Source organism: Crocodylus porosus, unplaced genomic scaffold (assembly GCF_001723895.1).
Source record: "Crocodylus porosus isolate Cpor-Errol unplaced genomic scaffold, CroPor_comp1, whole genome shotgun sequence".
In the NCBI taxonomy this organism is placed as follows: Eukaryota; Metazoa; Chordata; order Crocodylia; family Crocodylidae; genus Crocodylus; species Crocodylus porosus.
This window is the reverse complement of record NW_017728918.1, coordinates 68,775,050-68,789,011: the sequence shown is the minus strand read 5'-3', so window position 1 is coordinate 68,789,011 and position 13,962 is coordinate 68,775,050. Positions and strand designations below refer to the sequence as shown.

General features: G+C 44.0%; 1 protein-coding gene across 2 annotated transcripts in view; it reads left to right on the top strand.

Annotated features, from left to right (window-relative positions):
- Positions 1–3,185, top strand: part of CGA (glycoprotein hormones, alpha polypeptide) — a 17,464-nt gene extending 14,279 nt beyond the window's left edge. For both annotated transcript variants that reach the window (XM_019537709.1, XM_019537710.1), the window contains 2 exons: positions 1,440–1,624; positions 3,033–3,185. In XM_019537709.1, the coding sequence (XP_019393254.1) occupies positions 1,440–1,624; positions 3,033–3,110 (263 nt within the window). In that variant the 3' untranslated portion in view covers positions 3,111–3,185. The remainder of the gene's footprint in view (positions 1–1,439; positions 1,625–3,032) is intronic.
- The last annotated feature ends 10,777 nt before the right edge of the window (positions 3,186–13,962 follow it).

The window sequence follows — 13,962 nt, the reverse complement described above, 5'->3', positions numbered from 1 at the left end:
CCCTTCCCTCCCCCCTCCACCCACCACAACAGACTTACCAGCTGGAGGCAGCTGTGTCCAGCATGGTGAGAACTGCTGCCTGTTTAGTCTGTGGCCGAATCTCCAAAGCAGTGCCGAATCTTTGGATCCAATTCAGCCAAATTGAATTGGGACAGTGATTCAAATCTGAATCGAATCACTGTCCCTCTGAATCAGGAAAGGTGAGCTTTGCTACATGAGTACTGCATAAGTACAAAGAATTGACATTATGCAGCTACATGAATGCCACTTAGGCATGTAATGATGCAACAGGGTTTTAACCCTTGTAAATAAAGTGCATGTCTAAGAAATACTGCAAATTGGGTGTTTATGTTGTTTAGTTATTAAAACTGCCTAACAAGTATAGGGGCAACCACTGTACTAGTCACACATAATAGAATCCGAATCCTACTCAAATCTAGGATTTTGAAAAGGGGGGGTGCAGATAATGTAGTGTATCACCACATAATACAACACAACACATTTTTCTCTAGTGAACAACAAACTACAAGCTTTACTTATTCTATTTATGATAAAATCAAAAACAAATATAACTTTACAGGAATGTGCATTAATTAGCTAGATTATATGTACAATTTAAGAAAACACAAAAAACCCGGCAAAAATAGTCAAAAACTATTCTTTCATTGGCCTTGTAGTTATTATTGTTAAATGTACATCTCTCATTCAGATTCACAAATAAAACCTAGACGTCTTAAGCTTTTTTGACAATGTCTCCTATACCTCTGTCTGTCATTTTATTAACTCATTTTAATATGAACTCATTAACCTGAGTTAATATTATCACACTTGAGTTAAGGTCTTAGCTAGAGCTAAAAACTGTCTGCAGTGTTGTGAAATAGAAGCAAGATATTATCAGGAATGGCTAACAAACAAAAGTGCAGAAAAAAGGGTTAGTTTGCAAAGGGGAGCATCAAGGCCATTATAAAGAAGAGAAGGTTATTAACACCTGTGGATGAAGAGAGATTAGCAGGGATTAAGCAGATGAAAATGAGCTGTCAAGTCAATTGATTGTATCAGAACTGCTTGAATAGAAATGCTGCTGCCTTTCCCAGGCAGTTGGTTTTAAAGTTTGGGTGAAGCTGGGGGAAGGCACCATTCCAGGGGAATAGTGGAAAGGAAGTAGGAAGATTGTAGGCTCAATTTGCGTGGGCTAAATGTTTGTCTTACCAATACAGATACCAGTGGAGTCTTTCAAGTGGTGAATAGTCTAGAGAATTTGTTTCCATTCTTTTTAGCTTATAACTGGGAATGACAGGCAATACAACCCACGTTATACTTTTTTTCTTGTTAATGTAAATAAAAGTACAGCATTTAATCAGCTGTGGCATGTAGAGAAACATTACAGTGGCTTTTTAATAAGCTTTATGTAGCTTTGGTTACTTATGTATTTACAACAGGCTGTCCAGAATGCAAGCTAGGAGAAAACAGGTTCTTCTCAAAGCCCGGAGCTCCCATTTACCAGTGCACAGGATGTTGTTTCTCAAGGGCTTATCCTACCCCCATGAGATCAAAGAAGACCATGCTGGTTCCAAAGAACATTACATCCGAGGCAACGTGCTGTGTAGCGAAAGCCTTCACAAAGGTGAGAATGTGAATGAGATCTGTTTAAGCTTGTTTCAGGATGAGCCATTAAACTAAAACATAAGAAGTCAGTTACTAAAAGAGAATGTTTTCTTGCTGTAGGGCATGTAACCACCATTTGATGACTAAGTCCCAGATATTTATGTTCTTAGTACCTAGTTTTGAGTCTAAGAATAATTTTTAAAAAAGGATAGTGTTTGAGAGCCTGTTCTTTAGCTGATGTAAGTAAATGGGTGTAACACCACTGACTTCAAGAGTACGGTTTGGCAATTCTCCTTGAAATGCAATCTCTCCTTAAATACCACACAGTGTGTGTTTGGCATCTAATTACCGTGGTTTTCCTTGCTTCTTCCTGCACAGGCAGGAATCCTTCTTCAAGTGAGACTGGTCAGGACCAGATATAAAATAGTAAGGGCAGAAAAAATAACAATACGGTATGTCCAGTGAAGCTTGTTTTATTTCTACCTCTGTTCACTTGTAACCTGCTGCCATGTATAGAGGCTTCAATCCACCCAGCCTGTGGTGACCGATCGGTGAATATATAGTGTAACTCCGCATCTACTGTGCACAGCATAGCCGATTTCAAGTGGGCAAGCTTGAGGTGCAGGTGTTGGCTTTTGGTCTATGATGACACATTCAATAACTACAGACCCTCTTGCAGGAATGCACAAGAATCGTAGTTTTTATCCAGGTTAAGGGACAGGAGGAGAGCTGTGGAAGAGCCAAAGAACTGCTCTGTGCACTGCCTGTCTGTCCCTCCCCATAGGTCTCTGCACAAAGGCCATCGTCCTCCATGTGAACTCTTTGTGACACCGCTGAGAAATACTAGTATTAGATTTGTGTAGGCCCATGTTAGGAGACAGCGGGGCATATCTGCTGAGCCATGGACTTTAGTTTCCTGTTGCTTGTTTCAGTGAGATTTAATTTTAGTGGAATTTCTTCTGCTTTACTCTTGTGCACATATGTAGGAAATCAGTTTTCTGGGTTACCATGTGAAAAATGCATGGAACTATCTAGGTTATGGTTTCCCTCACTTAGCTAATATAATCTGGGCAAGATTAAAAAAAAAAAGGCCAAAAATTTAAAATGTCTTCTTTTTGCGCACGTACCTAGAGATACCTGAGAGATGCCTGATTTTTTTCAATACTTTCTGAAAATCAGACCATTTAATACATCTTAGGTTAGGCACAGGAGAGTTGGGTACTCAAAGTCTGTATTCTATTGTCAATAATCTTGCCTTTGTGGCCCTGCTTTGTGGAAAGCGACTATTATTCAATGAAGGGTTCAGGTGCCAATTTGGTATCTCTCACTATAGGATCGAGGATGTAAAGGTTACAAAAACACATTGCATAAATAATTTTGTTTAATCAATGCAGTTAACTAACTTTGTGCATTTTTATTTTTAAAAGATTACCCTTAAGGACAACGTGAAGATAGAGAACCATACAGAGTGTCACTGCAGTACCTGCTACTACCATAAATCTTAATACTGTTGCTAGTGACCAGGAATGGCAGCGAAGGGATTTCTGTTCTTTTTTGTCTTTGATAGCATTGTTGTGTAAAATCTGTGTTTTTCTGATGAAGTCACTTATTGCACCATCAAATAAGCTGCATGGCTATATTCTTGTCTTTTTACATCATCATGCATTTAACCAAGTGTAATGATATCCATTAGGAATGAAAATACAGCATCTCCATGACAACAGAAGTCTTGATCTATTTTTTAAATAAAGTGTGAATTTAAATATGATGATTTAGTAGTTTTAAACAAAAGAAGTTTTTGCAGAGATTAATTTCTAAGATTATGTTGCAGGGAGGGGGTCCAACACATTCCATTGCTTTTGCTTTGCTATGTTAGGACAGATTATAGTTAGTTCTCTTATTTCTCCCTTTTTCTGTTGCAGAGTCTGTTGTGGGCATCAGTTCATAACTATTTACATAGTACTTTATCACTCTGAGTCACCCATTACTCTTGTTTGAACTAGTCCTTTTCACATATGTTTTATTGGTTGCAAGATAAGATGCTCCTAAATTAAAAGTCACCTATATTTTGAGGAAATGGACCCTTCAAGGTGATACTGAAGGGAGCGAGGAATGATGTAGGCATGCTGGCTACAGAAAGGGGTGTCAGAATTTCCTGTGCACCGTGGAAGGGGCTCTATCAAAGCCCCAAATGCCATGGATCAGTCTCAAATGTGCATTTAGGACAGGAGTAGGAACTGGTCACAGATCACACCCAGTTCATAGGACAGGGGTGGGCAATTATTTCAGGCAGAGAGCTGCTTACCTAGTTTTGGGGAGCTGTCAAGGACCGCATGGGTAGCCTCACCCCTTGACAATTGCCCCATACTTGGTTGCCATATTGGGACTGGAAGTCCTGCCCCCAAACCCCTGACCTTTGCCACCAGGAGTCCCTCCCCTTGCCCTGGTAGTACTCCTTTTGGGAAGAAGGTGCTGCAATTTTGAAACCAAAAAGAAATCTACTATAACCTATTTTAATTTTATTTCAAAATATTTTTGTACTGATTTATGCATTTATGAAGTGCATCTAGAGGTGACTACATAATAACTCAAAATACAGTCCAACTGTATATTGTGTGTGAACAGTAAGGGGGGGGTACGTGGCAGAGTGTGGTTGGGGAATGTGCGTGTGTGCACGTGTGTGTGTGGTGGCGTGTGGGGTATGTAGTTGGGGTGGGGGCTGTGGGAGAGGTGGGGTTACAGTGGGTGGGGTGGGAGAGAGAGGGAAGTCCGGCCTGTCAGCTCCATTGCAGACCATATTTATATTATATGGTGAGCCTCATGCAATGCAGCCAGGCAGACCCCATGCCAAGGCTCTGCAATCCTGCTGCCCCACCCTGGGTCCCTGCCAGTCCCAAGGCAGCTGCATGGGCTCTGTGCCCCACCGCCACTGCTGTTTCTCTGCATTCCCTCCTGTACACTTCCTCGCTACTCTCCACAACCCCCCCATTGATCGCCGTGACACTTCCTGCAGTCCCTGCAGCTCCCTGCAGCCCCCACTGCTTGCCATGGCCCCTACCACTTCCCTTGGCTACTGCCACTTCCTGCACTGCTCCCCATGGCCCCTGCCACTCACTTAAGCCCCCCCTGCCACTGCACCATTCCCTGCAGCCCCCCACTGCCGCCACTTCCCTCCACCCTGCCTGCTGCTTCCCACTCTAGCTTCAGCCTGCCCGGGAAGCACCATGGGACTCCTGGCTGCTGGGCTGGTCACAGCAGCTCCCCCGCACCCATCCAATCTTACCTTACTTTCCATTCAGATGGAGAGTGGGAGGGGGGAAGAGCTCCATGGTCCCAAAGCCAGAAGTTGCAGAGGCTTCTGATTGGGGGCTGAGGGCATGAGGGGGCTGGGGGTAGGGTGGAGCTGGGCCAGCTTGCTGTTCAGCCACTGGGTCCTGCCACAGGCTCCTGCTGGGTCCTGCTGCCGCTGGGTATCTGTCATTTTTGACAGGCAGCTAAGGGCAGATAAAAATTAATTTTCTAAAATTTTTAGAGGACCCATGGGCTGGATAGAATGGGCTGGTGGGCTAGATTTGGCCTGCAGGCCATATTTTGCTCACCCCTGCCATAGGACATGTGTCCATGCAGAACCAATGGTCCTAAAATCCTATGTAGCATGTACAGAGAGGTCACTTCTCCAACACATGGGCTGGAGTAATGTTTGTGTGTGACAGGCTCGGTAATTTCCCTCCCTGGAGTCTGGTACCTCTAGTGGCCAGACTGGCCTGTCCATGTTCCCTGACCTCCTCTACCTCCTACCTCTCGCTTGCCAGAATTTGTTTATATATATATATATATATATATATATATAAAAAAGTGGAAGATGCCCACAGAAGCCAGGGTGGCCTATTCCTTGGAGCCTATTACCTTTCTCTTCTCACCCATGGGCGTACTCCCTTTTTCAAGAGGGCCTTGGTTGCCTTTGGAGCTAGAACTGTGACCTCCAGCTGTCCCCATAATCATACTCATACCTTCCAGATGACCCTCAGTGGTTCCTTTATAGCAGACCTCTATGTCCAAATCAATGTTGGGGCCCTTAGGCCCAAGGGGCTTGGCTGTGCTTCTACCTGCCAGGCTTCAGCCTTCTTTATCTGTCTGAGACTCTTCAGACCAGGACCACAATCTCAGACCCTAGCTTCCTAGGTCTCAGCCCTGGTATCACCCCCTTGGGCTCTTGGCCTCTGGACCTGGTCTCTTGTGACAGGCCCTAGGGATCCCTAGGGACTAGATGGCTGTATGCTGAGTGCCTCTCAGGTGTCCCTGTGACCTCCATACTGCCCCCTGATGTTCCAGTCTTAAACATAACAAAATAAAACATAAGAAACATAAGAAATAAAAGCAAATTGCTTCCCACAAAAGATCTCCCCCACTTTGGAGGAGCCAATCAGTGGCAACAGGTAGGGGCAGCCACCACCTTGGCAGCTCCCCTTCATATCTGTGAGCATCCTTGCTGCTGGCTGTGTGGCTGGGCCACAGTGGCCATAAGGACTACTGGCCCCCACTGGGGAGACAGAATTTTATTTTCAGTAAGTTTTTTTTCCAATAATTTTGCAGATGTTGCTGGATTTTGTGGACAATGCCTGATTTTGCAATTTCTGTGAAAGCCATAAAATAGTGAATTGAGTAGGTTCCTAACTATGGAATATGTCAATTGTCCCTCTGCTGTGTAGCCTGTCCTCAGGGTGTGGGCCAAATAAAGTTTACCCCTCCCACTCCACACAAAGCCCAAATGCTTGAAGCAATGCCTACTCTGGCCCCTTTATACCATACAAAAGAGCAAAATGGTATACTCTCAAGGTCCCATGTGCAACTGGGAGAGGAGCATTGCAATGATGCAGGCACTATGGAGATGTCTGTAAGGTGCCTCTCCTAGAAACCTTCTGCAAGCCCTTCCTTACAGGGAGTGCCAGGGTGGAGCTGGGAGAGCTGGAGACCTGTGTAGGGAGGCAGAGACTGAACCAGTGCAGTGCAGCTCCAGGAGACTACAGTAATTTAGACAAGCCCTGAGCCTAAATTACAGTAGGACTCTGAAGTTACCTCAGTTGGAAGGGCCAAAAGTATTCTATGCTGTGTCTCTAAGCATTTCACCTGGGTGCACTATGTGGGGCAAAGTGACTTTCTTCACTAGTGAAGGGGGAGGAACCAGCTCTGACCCTGAGAGTATTATTGCTCAAAGTCCTGTTTGGAACATAGACTAGGAACGTGGTGTCCCTCCCAGACGCCCCTTGCACAATGGGGCTATATTTCAAGACACTTGGCTAGTTATCCTATTATTATTATTATACGTTATATTTGAGAATGGATGAGGAGCTGTGAGCGGAAGAAACATCTGGAAAATGTATGTTGTGTGACTTAGGAAAATTGTAGCTAAGCCTACACTGAAAAACTTTCAACAGATTGAATAACCTTTATTGCATAAAAATATTATTGAAGACCAACATCATCTAAAAATACAGTAAAATATCTGACACATATATATTTAAAATTAATATAGAATTAAACAAAGAACTGTGCGTGTTTCATGGCATAGTTTATAAACATTTTCCTTCCAGAAAGTTATTTTGCAACTAAAGGAAGAAAAATAGTTGACACACTTAAACTTACATACTGCTTTACGTGTTCAGAAATTAAATAAGAAAGTCCAGAAGCCTACTTTTTCAGTCTGAAACAAGCAAGCTCCTTAAAGCCAGAAGCTTATATACTAGCAGGACAGATAAGCTGAAAGTGAGGCAATTGATTTTATATGGGTCTTTTGACTGAGACCTTAAAAACAGAGGTCATATCTACTTTGTATAAACACTACAGTTTCCATGGCAACTTTTGCCCTGGGTTCCTTATATTTCTTCTCCTTCTCCCATTGTGTTTATTGTGCTAGATCTAGTTGGCTTACTATTTGGTACTACAGGACTACAAGAGACATCTCTGACTTATGTGCAGTGCTTAACATGAAGCTCTTAACATTAACCTCCACAACCAGAAAGGGCACATTTCAGAAATACTGTATTGATGTGCAGTCACAATCATGTGGAAATAGAGGCTATGTTAGCCACTGACAAGCCAACGCTTCATTGGCTTAAGGATCTTGAGGAAAATCTGTGTCAGGATAGAGAATGGAGGTGAACTGGACTCTATTGACATGCCCTAGTGAAGACCTACAGAGCTACTCACTGGGTGTATGCTGCATACACAGAAGTGGTTCCATCACCCATAAGCTGCCTTATTGAGACCCAAACCATCCCTATATTTTTGTTTAGCCCATATAAACTTTTCAGAACTGTCACAGGGAGATGTCAAGGAAAGTTGAAGGTAGATCCTCTATTGAAAGGAAAAGGTCTTATTAAGTAGGGCAAGTTGGGGAGTATGGATTGCATTTTGTCCCCGTCACATACCAGCTATCCCAATTGGGAGGGTTCTTCGGCCCAAATGGGCTGCATTTATATTCAGTGACATACTATTCTGTGTAGGTTCACGGGCTTTGTAAGTTCCTTCATGGCTGACTCTCAATGAGATGAGGAAGAAACCATCCGCCATGGGGAGAAGTCAGGCAGATAGGTATGTAGCTGCTTCTGAAAAGACTCATCCTTTCAAAATACAGCCAAGGTATGTATTAGGAGGGAAAGGGAGCAGAGGAAGTCCAGTCTGAGGGCTTTTCAGCCCTCCTTGCGGCAGGGGAGAGGTGTATTGCAGCCCCCCTGAGGTGGCAGGGGGTTCCAATTCAACCACCCCACCCTTCATCACCAGCTGGGGAGCCCTCTACTGCCTTTCCTTCCTCCTATTCTGAAAACAGCATGTGCTGGCAGAGAGCATGGACAATGCTATGGGAACCCGGCTGCAGGCTCCCAGCTGCAGCTAGATTCCTCTTTCTCTTGGAACCAACAGTGAACTTCTGTTTGGTCCAGGGTAATGTTGTAAATCAGAACGCTTGGCAAAATCATTCTGAGTTACACCTTGGAGCTGCACTTCTGTCTGCACCCAAGGGCTAGGTACAGACAGTCAAAAAGTCTGAGGCTGAATGGATTCAATCTTTACAGGTTAGTCTAAACTGCACAGATTAAATTGAAACAGAAGTGAATAGCCATTTACCTTTGAAACAAGAAATGCAGCCACATATCTGCAGTGGCTCAGGCTAGAAGCTAGGGGGCACTACAGCACAGCTCTCTGGCTGTGTGTTCACTTCCTCTTCCTGCTGCCCCCAAGGTCTCTGGAATTTGCAGTCCAGAATTACAGCAGTAGGACTCTGCAGAATTGCTCATTATTTCTTCTTCCTGCTTCAGGTACCTCTGGGATTTGTAATCCACAGTTGCAGCCAGCAGTAAGTTTGAGCAGGGGAATGGGTGTTTAACCCCATTCCCTGGCCCCAGCCTGCAGCTGGGGTTTGCCTAGGGGTGGAGTAGTCCCCTTGTAGACTTGGCTGCATCCCCAGCCAGGCTTGCCCCTCCAACCCCCTTGTCAGCCAGTCCTTACTGCTCCAGCTAGGGAGGAGAGGGACAGGGCCAGCCCTGCTCTCTGGAGCAGACAGCCCAGCCCAGGGCTATAAAGCATGCTGGGGGATTGTGATTTAACTTGAACCAGAAGTGGCCCACAGCAACAAACTGAATCCAATTTGTTAGAACTATTAGATTCAGGGCCTGGGAAAAGCTACCTCCTATCAGTGATTCTGAGCAACAGGAAAGAAAAAATCTGAGGCTGGAAATGGAAGGTTGAAGGCCAATTACCATACATAAGATGTCACACAGAAAAGGAGGAACAAGGGCTTCCAAGGAACAAGCCTGAAAACCAGCATAATAGTACAGGGAAGGGAAAGGTCTAAAATGGAAGTGTACAACTGGAAATGCACGCAACTGGAAGCTTGGGCACAGTGACCTTGTAGACTTCACAGGACTAGGATTGTAAAAACAAATATAAAAAATTTGTACCTAAAGTTGCAAATTTCACAGGACTGGAGCAAATACCACAAACACTCTGAAGTCCACTGATGTAGGAGCTTTGCATACTCACATTCCCAACCTTTTCCATAGAGCAGGTCTTTTATTTCTTTGAGCTGCTGTTCTGACAGCCTTATTTCCTTGTTCATGCCTACTCAGTGTTGTTCTGTACACAGGAATGAACCGACTAAGCAACAAATATTAACTTATCAGCACTTTTTCTGAAACTATTTTTTATCAGACATTTAATAAGCACAAAAAGAAAGTTAGATACCAGATCTTTATACCAAATCTTTGTGGAATGATGCAATCCTCCATAAAAATCCTAGTTTATTTTTCACTCTCTACCCCAACCCTCATTGCATCATAATTTTTTAAGCCAATGTTTTCAGTGACCCTTATATTTACAGATCAATCACATCTTTTAGGTTTCTTCATGCATTACAAGCTTGCAGATGATGCACAACATTGGTCCTAATTGCAGAGATTTCTGACACAGTGGTTCATGTCAGAATAAAAGTCTGTGTATATGAATGTAAAACAAGACCATAGTCAGAATAATGATTAATGCAAAATCTGTTATCTCATGGGGTTGAGAGAAGATGCTGTGTGTCATTGGACTGTTAATACATTTGGTCATATATATTGTGTGTGCGAAGAGAGAGAATGACTATTAGATTTTCAATAGAAATAGAAAATACACGGTAAAGGAAATTTCTTTGCTGTGTAAAATGGCTCAGCTTGATTCAGTCAATGGTATATTATTCAGAACCAAGATAAAAATGTCACAGAATTAGGACATAGCCTAATGACTTGCTTACACAAATAGGGAAGATCTGTATTTTTGAGTCACAGATAGGGGTATAGGAATATGGGGATGAAACGGGTTCCTTGTGAGCATGGTTCACAACAAAGAGACAGAAAAACCAAGTAAGTTCTACTAATTAAAAACACTGAAGAGATAAAAAATGATTACATTCTGCAGGGGTAAATGATGTGTTTCTTATTTCATTACAATGACCTATACAGAGCTAGCTTTAGGTGGGCAATGTGGGCAACTGCCTAGGGTGCTGTGAATAGGGAGGTGCCCCCGCACCACACATGGCTGCCAGAAGCAGCAGGTAGTGATGCCAGCCTGGGCCATTGCTCAGGACCCCATGCAATGCTGGGGCGGAGAGGTGGGGGCCGCAGCGGGGCGAGCTGCCTGGGATTCCATGCATGGGGATGGCAGTGGCAGTGGCACCTGCTCCTACCCGAGTGGGGCAGGGTGGGGTGGGGCGGCGCCTGCAGGGAACCCCAGAATGGGGGAGCAGGGGAGGGCTCTGCCCGAGTCTTGCCTGCATGTGGTTGGCTGCATGTCAGGCCCTGGAGCCTCCAGGCTGGAGGAGCCCTGTGGTGGCTACAGGGCACTGAAGCCCCCATAACAGCACTTGCTGGACACTCATCACAGGTTCTGCTCCCTTTGCTTTGGCTCCACGGGGCTGCAGCCAGTGGTCTTTGCCACAGGCTGACACCCTGCCCGGCTTCCTGGCCCATCAGATGGAGTCCGTCTGTGACAGAACGATCATTTGGAGAGAAGGGTGCCAAACTACAAGTATACCCAGGCCGTCATTTTCCCTAAGGCTGCCTCTGGACCCATATAAATCTAAGCAATCGCAATGAGCGTGTACTTAAATTCACCACATTTGCTTCACCTGATGACTGACTATTCAGAAGTATTTCAAGTGCCAAGCCATAGTCAAAACATTCTTGGATGCCATATTCTCAATGGAAGGGAAAAAGCCCCTCGCTGTAATGATGACGTGTGATGAACTTTTGATGACATTTTGAAAACATTTCATTTCAGACAAAAGCTTTTGCTGTCAGACATCCAGTGTAATGCCTTTGATCAAAATTAATTCCCGGAGACTCTAAAGGATGCCATGTTTAAGGCTTTTAGCCTCCTTTCCTCCTCCTGCCTTCTGGTTTCCTATCTAAATAGTGGCTTGGCTTACAAAGTCTTTGGAGCAGAGACCATACCTTATTTTTCATTTAGGGAGCCCTTAGCCCATGATGGGTGCTACAGAAAATACCATAAATCAAAGATAATTGGGACCTCTCATACTAGGTCAGACCCCAGAGCCATTTTTTTCCACTCTCCTACCTCCAGCAGTGGCCAACAGCGATGCTGTTTCAGGGGAAGGGGAAAAATCATCATCATGCACAATCATTTGTGCTGAGCAGCACGATGGAAAAAATTCTTTTCTAATGCCCACAGGCCAGCTTACGCCTTGAAGCATTACATTTGTTTACGCTTATCATTATCTTTGCCTTCATAGCTACAAATGTTACTAATAATCATGCAATTATCCAACTCTTTTACATGTTAAATTAAAGCACATTCAGTCTACTGGCTCCAGCCTTTCCACCCTGAGCCCCTGTCATCTGGAACAGCTTCCCCTAGGATCTCAGGAAACTGGTCTCTTTCCTTATCCTTTTAAGAACAAGGTTCAAAATTTGAGTTTTAATTTATTTGGTGGCTTGGCAGCATTGCTTTATTATAGTTTTGCTGGAAACCTGCTGTGAGTGGATATTTGCAAAATAAGTACCCTATAAACAACTTTGCATGAAGCTATAAAATGACTGAAATGACACAAAGGCAGAAATACAACAGTTCTGATTCAGTTGTATTTCAACAAACTGAAAAATTCTAGAGGGAAGCGGTGGTCGCTCTCTTTACATTCTCTTGCCTGACCTTATCTTGGGCAGCTTTTCAAGGCCAGGGGTGTGATTTGGAGTATGTACCAGTGCAGCAGAGGCAGTAAGAAAAACTGCAGAGCCTCTGTGGAGGACAGTGAACCTTGGGGAGATGTGCTCAGCATTAAGAAGACCTACTTACCCACACTTTAGAGCAGTTGGGAATGAGTAAAACCTTGGTTCCCCCCTCCTCACCACTATCTAGTTTAACTAGTAGTGCGGGGAATCAGTGAATTACTCCTAAACATCCCCCTGCCCCTCTGGAAAATGGAGAAAGGAAGTAAGGAACTGAGACAGAGAAAGAAGTTTCTGCGCCCCTGTATGTCGCAGTTCCATCACTGGGGTGGTACAGCTTACATACCTCTCTCTTTTTTTAGGGCTGCACTTAAAATCACAAGGGCTATGCCTGTTCAGCTACCCACTATGCACTCAGGCTCACTTTTTAGCCCAACCTGCATGACTATCCACATGGAAAACACCTTTGCTCCCACCACAACATCAGTCTAGCCTACCCCAGAAGGTCAAGCCATAACCCACCTCGGCCTGCGGTGTGTTCACAACTCTCCCAAGTACTACAGGGATAGCATAGGAAGTCTGCCAGCAACCCTTCTGTATTCTGCTTCCTGTCCCTACTACCAGTAATTAGAGCCAAGCAGTGGAGATGAGCAATGGTCTGACTGATTCCTAGAAAGGCTGTTTGAATTTCCTGTTTCTGTTCTTCCAGCAAGTAATCCACCTGCTATTTGTCTTCCCATCTGTGCTTGTCATATGCTGCTGTAGCAAGGTAATACAGACAGGGAGCCAGTGTCTAAATAGTGTAGCTATATCACAGAGCGGGTAAGGGGTCTAATGCATAATACTGACCAAGCTCCCTTTTAAGATAGTATAATGCTTTCTTCCAACAGTTATTTTTTCTTCTAAATTGTATACCTTCTCCCTTAGTATTGTCATAATTAGCCTGTTGGTTTGTTGTTGTCCTGGTAGAAATGGAGTTCATGAGGCTCAAGATGGTTGATGGTGAACCTTATTTAGTCCCAGAATAAAAGTATAGACGTATTCACTTTCTCCTTAACTACATGGCGGATGGAGGCATGGGAATAGACTTCAGGCAGGAAGCTTGAGCACTGCTTTCCCTTTGAGTTCAAACACAATGTATCTGGTGAAGAAAAATCTTCATGAAATTTTCAGGAAAGGGAATTTGATCCAATTGTAGCTAGACCTTACTACAAAGATGATAGCTTCCTGGAAGGCAGCCTACAGCAATTCTTAACAAGCACTGTGTAGGTGCTTAGTCTATCCCAAGTAGCAACCTGAAACAGTCAAGCATTAAAACATCAGGAGAGGACTGGCACAGGATGCTTAGGATGTTAAAACAGTCAATTGCCGTACATGCTAAAAACCAGAGAGAGGCTGGAACAACTACTGCATGTAGCAGAGAAGAAACACATGCTTTACAAACCAAATAAATAAATGAAAAACACACCCTTTTCCATTTATGGGAGAGCCTGTTTGATGTTCTGATTTCACTGGGCTAAGCCAAATTCCTAAATATTTACATTTGACTGAAACCCACTTATAAAGTTTGTTATAAAGACCGCTCATGTAGGTTCCTAGCCAGAGTGCAGGACCTCCATCTAACCCAGGAGGTGCACAGCCC